A 12,205-nucleotide genomic window follows, 5' to 3' on the forward strand; every position below is an offset into this window, starting at 1 on the left:
CTCACAGGCGTCTTTGTAGTACTGTTCTAGGTCATTGGAGTGTTTCATGTCCGCCTGTGATACTCACTTCCATTGAGAAACATTACCATAACAGTGATGCTGTCTCTGGAACCACCTTCTATTGCAGCACTTACAAGTTGACAGCCAATGTACTCAGCTGCACCTTTATAGAAATTCTTAATACATAGTTCTTTCTCACTTTCCTGCTTACTGTTCGTAGTGGGTAAGCCATTACTCTCTTTTGGTAGAAATGTTTCTGCAGATGTATCTTGATGAATGTTGGTGTCAGCAAATGGTGAGTCAGATACCCTTTTCATTACATCTGTAGTTGACGTAATGTCTTCATTTTCAGGCTGGTATTGGAACAGCACGCGGATTTTACTGTCTGGTGGGAAAAGCAGGCTTTTAGATGGCCAGGGTTTATTTCTAGGACCAGAAACACATGTTTCTTTATATACCTGAAACAAAGTGATTACCAGTGCAGTGACTTCCTTCTTGTCCAAAACTTGCCAAAGTCCATTGGTGGCTAAGATGAGAAACTGACATAAATCATCTATAGGGACAGAAATTGTTTGTGGTACTGGAATAATGGCCTTTTTTAGTCTGAGGTTTCCATGGAATCCAAGACCCCTGGTGGTTTTTATGTGCCCATCCAGGAGACCATATGGGTCATCTGAACTAATCCCTACTTCGCTGTAAAGTACTCTTCTTCTTTCTTTAGTGTTTCGTGTAGTGTGCTCCTTGGTCAGGCAAAATCCTTTTCCATTTCTGCATAAGACTGCTTGTACATTTCCTAAACAGGTATTTTGTTTTTTAAGAGAAAGGGATCAAAAGATTAATCATCAGTTTGTATCAAAGTATGCTACTTACTAATTGTTTCAGTGCTAATAAACAGAGTATGACATGTAAATATTTCTAGAATACATAAGCTGAACAGTGTACAAATATGATTTTGAACTGGGAAGCTACCTAATTCAAATCTCAGCGATAAGCAGTAGAATTTAAAACACTTAACTAAATCCACAAGTCACAAAAGATGATTTCTAAATTTTTTATGAGACTGTTTCAAAGTATGTTTTTTACTGTTTCTTAACATCTATTCAGCAGATTTTTAAAATATTAAAATAAAGGGGGTTTTTTGTTAATATTTAAATTATGCGTGTGGGTGTGTGCACATGAGGAGGGTGGGTGCCTGTAGAGTCCAGAAGAGAGTGTTGGATCCCCTAGAGTTTGCCATGATCCACCCAAATGGGTGCTGGGAGCTGAACTCTAACTCTTAGGGGAGCAGCAAGTATTCTTAAATACTGAAACATCTTTCTAGCACCAAGTAATTAACAAACAAACAACAACAACAAATTCTTCGGTGGGGCTTGGAGAGGTGACCCAGCAATAAAGAGCACATACTCCTCCAGCAGAGGACCTGAATTTGATTGCTAGCATCCATGTAGGTTAGCACACAATTGCTTGTAATTTCAGATCTAAGAAGACCTGATGCCCTTGGCCTCTGTACTTGTATGCACAGGACCACACATATACACATAAAAATAAAAGAACTCTTAAAGAACAAAAACTCTTGGGAATTGCTAAGAAAATTAGGTAAAGGCAGCTGCTACCAGGCCTGTTAATCTTGAGTTCCATTCTTGGATCCCACCTGGTGAAAAGAACTGTCTCCTACAAGTTGTCCTCTGACCTTCATATACAGCACGTGCGCACGCACACGTGCACACGCACTAGCATAATCAAATGGATGATTAAATGAGCAAAGTATGTGTGTACATATGGGATTGGTGAAAGTAAAGCCCAAATGTATTTAGGATATGGATAATAAAATGCCTCTGTTAAGTGTCCATCCTAGATTTCTGTAATATTTAATTAAACTGTAAGTTCTATAAAAATTCATATTAGGGAAATAGGCAGCCATATTAAACTCAACAGCTGATAACTGAAGTCTTCAGTAAGAGATGGCAGTATGAAATGATTACAGTTGAGATAAACCTGGAATGTTTACATTTTGCTTCATTAATGTCCTAAAGTCTAAATGTGGTCTGAACAGATTAAAAGATGCTATTAGAAGTGGTTTGGAATTTTTTGTTCTGTTTTTCCACAGATTTTATAATCATTGTATATTTAAGAAAAAGCAGTGGTTCTTGTTACAGTATTATTTGTGACTGACAGCGTATCTGAGGTGGCATTGGTATCTGAATACTCTATCCCTGAAAATTTTTTTTTAAAGATTATTTATTTTTAATGTATATGAGTACACCGTCACTGTCTTCAGACACCTCAGAAGAAGGCATCAAATCCCCTCACAGATGGTTGTAAGCTACCATGTGGTTGCTGGGAATTGAGAACTCCGGACCTCTGGAAGAGCAGTCGGTGCTCTTAATCACTGAGCCATCTCTCCAGCCCCCTATCCCTGAAAATAAAAATTCCTACTTTAATATACCAATTCTAAAAGCAAAATTTTGTGGGACCAGTGAGATGATTCAGTAAGTAAAGACACTTGATGACCTGTTTGACCTAGAACACATCCCCAAAGCTGCCCTTGACCTCTACATGCATGTTATGGCATACATGTACCACACATTTTTAAATGAGAATATTCTGCCAGGTGGTAGTGGTGGATGTCTTTAATCCCAACACTCAAGAAGCAGAGGCAGGTAGATCCCTGAGTTCCAGGATAGCCAGGCTACACACAATGAAACCCTGTCTCCAATCACAAAAGAATATTCAGGTTTTAAACAGTGCTATACTTGGAATCAGAATTTTGTTGTTACTGTGTTCAATTTTTTTCAATCTCTTTAACTTATTTTTGTTTGTTTTTCTTTTGATTAGTTTTGAAATCGAGTCTCAATGTGTAGCCCAGGCTAACCTGAACTTGAAATCTTCCTGTCTCTGCCTCATTGCTGGAAAGCCTTTTAATATATTTAGCAAAGAAGAATCTAGGTTTAGAAGGCTGAAGTCTGTCCAGCTGGTATGATTTGACAGAAAGCCTATCTTGATGAGAGAAACAGTAGTATTGCCTCATTAACATAATAGAATGAATGCTAGTTGAACTACTGGGTTGATTGCAAAATGTGACCCTGTGCTGTGCAGATTATGCTCCTGCGAACTGCACAAATTTGTACTCTCATTCTTTTATGCGAACTTGTGCGTCTTTACTTTGTCGCAGGTAAGTCGTAATTACTGAGTGGGGATTGCTTTGTTTGGTTTGGTTTTGGTTTTGAAACAAGCTCTTCATATAGCTTGAGCTGGCCTTGAACTGCCTGTGTAGCTGAGAATGCCTTGAAATTCCTAGTCCTCCTGCTAGCATGTGCCATCATGTCCTGTTTGCATAGGTCTTATGCACACCAGGTAGGCATTCTGCAAACTGAGCTATAATCCTTGGTTTTAAGTCAATAGTAGGATCTCGTCAGGTTCTAAGTAACTGTCACCAGCAAAGCAACTGGATAAACTATTAGGATGTAGTTCTGCGCCTTTCTTAAAAGAGAGGGGGGCAGGGAAGTGTGTGTATGTATAAATAATGCTATCATAGGTTTAAAACTGTGGGGACGTAGTTTAATTCACTTACCACCTTAAGGGGGATGATGGTAAGCAAGCACTTGGACCTTATACATCTGTAATTTGGCAGATAAATGTGAATATTCAGTTATTTAAAAGGAGTAGTAACTTGGAATTGCAAGAGTGAGGCCATCGCCATCCAGGATATAATATGAGACCACTGTGTCCAAAAAACAAAAAGAGGTCAATAGTAGTCACCATGGATCAGGGTCTAGACCATTTCACCAAACACAGTCCTGGTAATGTACTGTTAGGTCTCCACATGTTGATATGTTGATGCAGAACAAAGCTATTAAGTCAGAAAATAATAATGGGCTGGAGAGATGGATCAGTGGATAAGTTCTTAAAGTTCTTCCAGAGGATCCAGAGGGTTCAGTTTAATACCCTGTCAGCTGATTGACAACTTCAGCTCCAGGGAATCCAGTGCACTCTCTTCAGACTCCCCAGGTACCTGCATATATGTTACATTCACAAAAACACATAAGAATAAATTCCTTGTAACCTCAAGCCTCTTGACTTAGTAACTGACTAAATCTCAGAAAATGGAGAGGGGGAAAAACACTAAAAATAAGAGGGAAGAAAAGAAAGGTGAGGGAGGAGAAGGGAAGAGAAAGGAAGGAAATTTGACAGCGGTGGTTAACATCTGTAATTAACATCTGTAAGCTCAGAATGAGACAGAAGGATTGTTGGGAGGACAGCCTGGGTTAGAGTGAGATCTTATTTCCAAAAGGAAGGAAAGATGGCTTGCCAGTATGAAATTTATTAAAATCCAAAGTGTTGAGAAAGCTAATTCTTTTTCATGCCACTAAGTTTATGGGAATTTATTCTGGCAGCCCAGGTACACTACTCCAACAGCTTACAAATAAGCATCAAGACAAGAGGCCAGGAGAATTATAGCCCCATGGTAGAGTGCTTCCCTTGTTTGTGTGAGGCCATATGTTCAACTCGCAGTTCTGCCACACACACACACAAAACTTTGAAACCAAGCAGTGATACATACCTTGGGAGCACTAGCACTAGAAAGGGAGAAGCTGATCTCAAAGAAAAAACCATGGGGTTGGGGATTTAGCTCAGTGGCAGAGCGCTTGCCTGGCAAGCACAAGGCCCTGGGTTCGGTCCCCAGCTCCGAAAAAAAAAACCACTAGGCTTTCCTGAGAGGTCAGCCCCACAGCCCCAACTGAGTAGCACCAAACCCAAAATGTCACTGGAATTGAGATCAACAAGGAAGGTCTTTTTTTGTGAGACAGGGTCCACTGCTGTCTAGTTTCCTCCTTTTTCTCTTCTACCTTCTCCACCTTTCCTCCTTTTCTTCCCTACCCCTCCTTTTCTATAACTGCATTCAAAACATTCAAATAGTGAAGATATAGATATAGAAAGACAAAAGTTAAAACCACGATGCCTGAAATAAAGAAAAACAAGAATTAATGCCAGACTGGATTCCAAAACAAATGGTAGGTGGATTTGAAAACTGTTAAAGGAGCCCTGTATAGTGGTACACACCTTTAATCTCAACACTTGAGAAGCAGAAGCAGTAGAACTCTAATGAGTCCCCAGCTAGCTATGGCTATGTGTGTCAAAAAAGAAAGGCTCAAAGTTGTAGTCTCACCTTGGAGAGACTAAAGCAGAAGGGTTGCCACAAGTTCAAGGCCAGGCTGGGCTACACAGAGTGATGAGACACTATCTCACCAAAAACAAAAACAAAAAAACAAGAGTTCAAGAGATGCCTCCGTGGTTTGGAGCACTTGTTGCTCTTGCAGAGGATCTAGGTTCTATTTCCCACACCCCCATGGTGGCTCACAATCATCAATAACTCCAGTTCTAGGCCATCTACCACCCTCTTCTGAAGGCATCAGACACACACAAGGTGTACATATATACAGTCAAAACGTTCATACATAGATAAATCATAAAAGGTTTTCTCTTTTTTTATGATTAAAAAAGGAAAGGAGATGGATGGAGGGAGAGTAAGGCCAGTGAGGTGACTCAATGTTAAGGCGCAGGCCTGCTGCCAAGTGTGAGAACCTGAGATCAATACCCAGAACCTACATTGTAGAAAGAACTAACCCTGAAAGTTGACTGGCCTCCACACATGCACCATGATCTTTGTGAGTTCAGGTCCTCTGCATTTAGAAAACAACTTAATTGAAAGAGAAGTAGAAGAGTGAAACAAAGCATAGATTAAAGAAGCGTTAGGTTCCAGTGGACTGACTTAAATGATATAAGTGATCTAGAGAGGAGCCTTAAAGAGGAAAGAAGATGCATCACCATTCAAATGGCTTAAAATTCGAGGAAGAGGGGTTGGGGATTTAGCTCAGTGGTAGAGCGCTTGCCCCTGGGTTCGGTCCCCAGCTCCGAAAAAAAAAGAAAAAAATTCAAGAAAGAGAAAATCTTTAAAGCAACCACAAGAGGGAGGCACATTCTGAACAGAGGAGCAAAGAGAGGTGGAGACAGTGATGCCAGCCCTGCCAAACAAGGAAACAGATTCTAGCAACTGAGAAAAATCTGCCAGTCTGGAATTCCACACCAGTTGATTATTTCCTTCAAAAACAAGAGGCAAGCAAATAATGTCTTAAAAATTTATCACTAGCCTGTGTGGTATATTCCTTTTTCCCTATCCCTTAGGAGGTTGAAGCAAGTGGGTCTTAGTGAACTTGAAGCCAGCCTGGATTACATAGTTACAGGACAGTCGGAGACACAGAAGAGCCACATCATAGAAACCATGGAATTTTCCAGGCAGAAGACACACCAAGTGAATGGATCAGCACAAAGGAGTTAAGAACAAAAGGAGTAGGAGTTCCTGATATATCCCTCTTTCAAGTACAAAATATGAAGATATAGAAAGATAGATATATATATAAACATTTACATACAAACATGTAAACAAAATAATGACTGAGCCAGGTGTAGCCCTACACACCTGTAATTCTGGTGCTCTAGAATGAGAACAGTGAAAACAGAGTAGGGGTAGTAGGAGGCTAGCTATACTTGCTGGTTCTGACGTCAACTTGACTCTAGTAAGAGTCATCAGAGAGAAAGGAGCCTCAATTGAAAAAATGCCTCCATGAGATCCAGCTGTAAGGCGTGTTCTCAGTTAGTGATCAGTGTAGAAGGGCTCAGCCCGTGGTAAATAGTGCCATCCCTGGGTTAATGGTCCTGGGTTCTATAAGCAGGCTAAGCAAGCCAGTAAACATGACCCCTCCATGCCCTCTGCATCAGCTCCTGCCTTGGGGTTCCAGCTTTGTTTGAGTTCGTGTCCTGACTTCCAACTTCTGTGATCTGAAGCATATGCCAAATACACCTTGCTTTTTGGTCATGGCATTTCTCGCAGATACTAGCCTAAGTTACCTAGAAAGACCATCTCAAAAAAAGAAAAAGTAGGGCTAGAGAGCTGGGTCAGAGGTTAAGAGCAAATAACTGCTGTTGCAGAGAGCACCAAATGAGATGACAATATTGAAGAAATGTAGAAAAATAGAACTTTTTAGCCATTGCTAAATGCATAATGTCCTGTAATCACCATTCTGGAAAGCTGTGGCAATTCCACCCCCACGGACATGACCCTGTGTATGAATGTATGTGAGTATTTTAATCCTATAAGGATTTAATGAAATAAAGAAGTAGATCAAGAAAAGTTGTAAGACTGTAGATGAGAAATTGTAAGGACAAGAACTCAGCCAGGGCTAATTGCTGATACCCAATTTTGAGAGGCAGCAGAATTACAAAGTCAAGCCCACCCTTGAAATTTAGTGAAATTCTGTGTTAAAGTAAGAACGACCAAGTGGGCTAGAAATGTAGCTTGGTGAGAAGAGTTTGCACAGCACCTTAGCCAGTTTTAAAGCTCTGAAAACTGAAGGAAAAATGGTTACTCTGTTCTTAGGAAATGAATACAGCATGATCACTGAGCTTGAAAACAACAATCTGTTACACATGCATTGGTCTCTCCTTAGGAAATAGTTAATAGGGTGCTTGGCAACACATTCAGTCCAGTCTAGCAGCCCCAAGAGTTATGGTACATGTCTGTAAATCCAGCTCTCAAGAGAGAGGCAGGAGAGTCAGTGAGTCTGAGGCAAGCCTGGGGAACAAGAGTCCTGTCCCCAAAAGTAAACAAACTTATCTTAGCAGTTATTAATCAACTCTCCAGTCTAAAAAGGAGTGGGTTCCTTATATCTGTGTTGTTTGGATCCAGGCAGTTACTGTCTCCATATTGCAGTCACTTTTTTTTTTTTTTTTTTTTGTTCTTTTTTTTTCCGGAGCTGGGGACCAACCCAGGGCCTTGCGCTTCCCTAGGTAAGCGCCTACCGCTGAGCTAAATCCCCAGCCCCTGCAGTCACTTTTAAGCTTTATCAACATCCGTAAGAAAACAAATAAGTAGGCAGGCCCTGGCCACACCAGCTGCCTAGAAGCAGAAACTGGCTTATCTGCCTTGAAGACCAGAGCCACCTGGAAAGGACACTCTCCAATCTATTGAGTGGCCTGCAGGATATGCAGTGTGCTCCAGGTCCCCAGCTCTGTGCACTGTCATCCATGCTGGGGTGGACTTTAGTGATACAACTGTCTATGAGTCATTTCTGCTCCTGTAAGTTACCCCTCCTCCATATTCAGGTAAGTGGCTCCAGTAAAACTCGTCTGTTCCCTACATCTTACTTTCATGGTATCCATATTCTGTTCTATCTTGAGTTCCTTATCTGAGGTTCATAGAAGTGTGTATTTTGCCTCCCCAGAAAAAGTTTCATTACACAACTCATTACACAGCACAAAATAGTTGCTTGCTTTTATGTCTGCAATCTATTTAAACTGATTTTTTTTGTTTAATTATTTAGCAAATTGCTAAATAACAGTGATTTTAGCAGCATGAGCAAGCATTTATAAAATTTAGGTGTCATGGATGTAAGTGAATTACATACCAGCATTTGCAATGTGTAGTACTCCAGAGATGATCTGTGGAATCTTCTGGAAGGGAGAGCTGTTAACACCATGCTGATAGGTTTTTTCCCAGTCCTGTGGGTTCTTAATCCCACCCTCTAATATACACGTGAGTGCTGAACAGCCGCTCCACCGAACCCGGGAGACCTCGTTCCTTCCCAGCCGTAGAAGCCTATCCATTCTCCAGAATGCCTTGGCAAAGGCTTTGTGTGTATCCTCATACTCCCGTTCATTGGTTCTGAAGGTTTTGTATGTGGAAGAGAAGGCCTCTTCTCTGGCTCTGTATTCTTCCCTGAACACCGTGTGAAAGGAATTGATGAGTTCCTGTTGCTCGGCTGTCATCTGGTAGGAAGGATCCTGTACAGACAGTTGATGGAGAAGTAAAACCTGAAACTCCTTTGATGCCAGGTCTGCTGCTGCGTAACCATGATGACTATCAAATAAACCGAAAAAGCACACATTGGCTTTATCGCCAAAGTCGTTCACGACCGTGAATTTACAGTTGGGCTCAGCTTTCCAGGCTGAATTATTATTGCTACAGATGGCTATACCTTTAATCAGAAGGTGGTAGCTGGTTGGAGAATATATAGAAGTCTCTCCGACCTTGTCACAAAGTTTGAAGTACGACGGAATTTGTTTCTTCCTAAGAAGCTCAAATGCATAATTCATACTCTGAAGGACTTTTTCACTGTATGTAGAAGATCTCAAAAGGTTAGAAATTATATTCTCTCTGTGAAAACTGACCACTTTGGGCTTTGGTTTCCTCCCTCCCATCCACTCGAAACCCAGCGTACTCAGAGCATTGTGATGTTTCTTATGGAGAAAATTCCCAGCTGTGTTCAGTTCTTGGTGGCAGACAGAGCAGGGGAATGTGACCATGTCACCCATGGCAACCGAAGTCAGCTGGTCAGTGGACTCCTCCGGGTCATTCATGCGTGGCAGTCTACTACGCCTTCTGACGTTTGTTCTGATAGTTGGGAGAGCCTCATCCGAAGTAAATGTTGAAGTTTTCTCATCCCATTGTTTTGATTTCAAAAAAACTCTGGAAGAAAGGTGAAATACGTTTACTCATCAGGAACTAGAGAGGTGGTTCAGTAGTTAAGGGCACCTGCTGTTTTTGTATAGGACCTTCGTGAGGCCCATAACCACATGGTCTTTTCTAACCGATATGGGTACCACTGCATGCACATGCAGACAAAATACTTATACATATAAAATACATTTAAACAATTTAAGATGTTTACTGAAAGAAATGGTACACCCTCCACATAGTCTTACTCATAATTTCATAGAGACCTACAGTTGAGTTTTATAAAGCCCCTCCAGAAAAGGTCCTCAATAAGTCACTGATTACTCCATGTTTGCCTAAGAGAAATTAGGTGCCCAGTAAACAAATTCAGCGAGACATCTGAACAAATACTCAGAGAAATAGTATTTTACTCCAGCTATGGAGAGAAACGTTTTGTTTTATAAATTTCTATGTGTGTATGTGCAGATGCATGGAGATCAGAGGAGAACATTAGATGCCTTCCTCCACCACACTTCTATTCCTTTAAGACAGAATTTCTTTCTTAACCTGCAGAAAGAAAGACAGTTGGGGCTTCCTGGCTACCAAAAAGAAAAAAATAGGCTCCAGATCCACTGAATACCTGCCTCAAAGGAATAAGGCTTAAAACAACAGAGGACCCAGTTTTTTTAAACAAATCACTTTTACTCAGGTATAGCAGCAATCACCTTTTTAAAAAAAGATTTATTTATTTATTATATGTAAGTACACTGTAGCTGTCTTCAGAAACACCAAAATAGGGCATCAGATCCCATTACAGATGGCTGTGAGCCACCATGTAGCTGCTGGGAATTGAACACAGGACCTCTGGAAGAACAGCCAGTGCTCTTAACCACTGAGCCATCTCTCCAGCCCTCACATATACAGTTTTAACATAAAATCCACTTGTAATCTTTTAAATTTTTCCAGTATAATTTGTAGCCCAAGACAAGATAGCTGTGAAGTTGAGGTTGGCTTTGGCTACATAGTGATTTTGTGTCTGGGAAAAAGAGAACCATAGAGTGTTGTTGTTAACCTCAGTTAAAATGGTCAAGTCTCAGTCTCAATAACTGTCTTTTCCAATTTGGTCATTAATGATCCCAGGGTTAGGCAAGTGCAGTGTCTCTGAACTATAGCGCCTACCTGTAATTAACTATCAATATATCTTTCCAAATGAATGGGTGGCTAGAGAATAGAGGGAAGGAAATATTTACTATAAGCCAGGAGTGATAGGAACCTAACCCATTTATAATCCCAGTAACTCAGGAGCCTGAAACAAAAATTTAAAGCTTGAGGCCAGCCTGGGATATGTACTGAGACCTTGACTTCAATACACACATATCCACACATAAACTTTCTGAGAGTCCTGATGTAGCCTATCTACAGGAGTCCCTCCGATTGCCCTATAGCCATTACCTGGGCACACTTCCACCTAACATTTTTCCACTGAACATATTTCTTTGTATCATCTGCCAGGTCACAGACATGGTTTCTACTAGGGACCCTAAGTGGCCATACTGTGGCTGACACATGTAGGTGATTTTTCACTATTCTTCCTTGTCAGGAGCCATCCAGAAACGGCTAAAGGCAAATAAGTTTTCTGGAGATGGCCCACCATTTTTGCATGGCCTATGATGAGTGAACTCTGAGAGGCAAAGTCCCTAAAGACTTCATCCTAGGATCACTTCTCACTGCTGATAGACTTTTTCCTATCCCTATTACACAGCTTAATGATTCCTGGGCCTCAGCCTACCTTATTGACCAAATTTTCTGCAGGTCAACATGAAAATGAACTTTCGTGAGTTAATGATGTTTAGATAAATTAATGGCTTTATAGAATTGATGATTGGATCGGTTTAGAAAGAAGTTTTCAGGAGATGGTTTTAGCTCTTTTGCCAGAAAGTTGTAATAAAGTCAGAATCAAGAACAGAATGTGCCCACTCCTCTTAGAATAGTAAGGAAAGGCTGCATAATAGGGAATACAGTGAGCTTTCACAACACTAAAAAGAAAAATAGGCTTGGGACAAATTTGTGATCAAGGTAAAACATTCATTCTAGGTCAGATCCAAGGATAAAACCACAGGTATGCACTATGATAAAGCAAGGCTGTGTGAAACTGTGGCTTTGAACTTATAATGAGCTTAAAGAATGAAACACTGCTTTGAACTTAACTATCAACATCTTTCTGTAACTCCCCTTTTATGTAATATTTTATCTATGAGGTAATTTTCAAAAGAAAATTGTCTAAGAAGATATAAAAAGGCCAGAGAAAAGGTGATAACATCTGCCCCATCCACTAAGTGTATGTGTTGTGTGTGTGTGTGTGTGTGTGTGTGTGTGTGTGTGTGTGTGTGTGTATGTTCATCTATGCATATGTGTAGGTATATGTGTATGTTTGTAAGTATGCATGAACACTTGTGGAGGTGATGAGACAGATCATCTAGATGGGCAGTGGTTGGCACATACGTCTAACCCTTACACTCAGGAGGTAGAGGCAGATAGATTTCTGAGTTTGAGTAAAGTCTGGTCTATAGAGTGAGTTCCAGGACACTCAGGACTGCGTAATGAAACCCTGTCTCAAAGAAACAAAAAAGGAAAGAAGGGAGGGAGGAAGGAAAGAAGGAAGGAAGGAAAGGAGGAGTGTAAATGTAGTCATATAATGGGGATGATGATGAATCC

At 40.7% G+C, this 12,205-nt stretch overlaps 1 protein-coding gene across 1 annotated transcript; it reads right to left on the reverse strand.

Moving 5' to 3' along the window:
- Positions 1-44: 44 nt before the first annotated feature.
- Positions 45-11,013, reverse strand: Pp2d1 (protein phosphatase 2C like domain containing 1). The gene is made up of 3 exons (XM_032899703.1): positions 10,943-11,013; positions 8,463-9,523; positions 45-793 (listed from the first exon to the last, which is right to left on the reverse strand). The coding sequence occupies exons 1-3, from the start codon at positions 11,011-11,013 to the stop codon at positions 45-47; spliced, it is 1,881 nt and encodes a 626-aa protein (XP_032755594.1).
- Positions 11,014-12,205: the final 1,192 nt, after the last annotated feature.

This window comes from Rattus rattus, chromosome 4 (genome assembly GCF_011064425.1).
Source record: "Rattus rattus isolate New Zealand chromosome 4, Rrattus_CSIRO_v1, whole genome shotgun sequence".
Classification (NCBI taxonomy): Eukaryota; Metazoa; Chordata; class Mammalia; order Rodentia; family Muridae; genus Rattus; species Rattus rattus.

Excerpts from the sequence above, each read along its gene's own strand:
- Pp2d1 (XM_032899703.1), bottom strand. The coding sequence starts at position 11,013 with ATGTCTGTGACCTGGCAGATGATACAAAGAAATATGTTCAGTGGAAAA. Across the intron at positions 9,524-10,942 it reads TTAGGTGGAAGTGTGCCCAG|AGTTTTTTTGAAATCAAAAC; the intron begins GTAATGGCTATA and ends CCTTTCTTCCAG. Across the intron at positions 794-8,462 it reads ACTACACATTGCAAATGCTG|GAAATGTACAAGCAGTCTTA; the intron begins GTATGTAATTCA and ends ATACCTGTTTAG.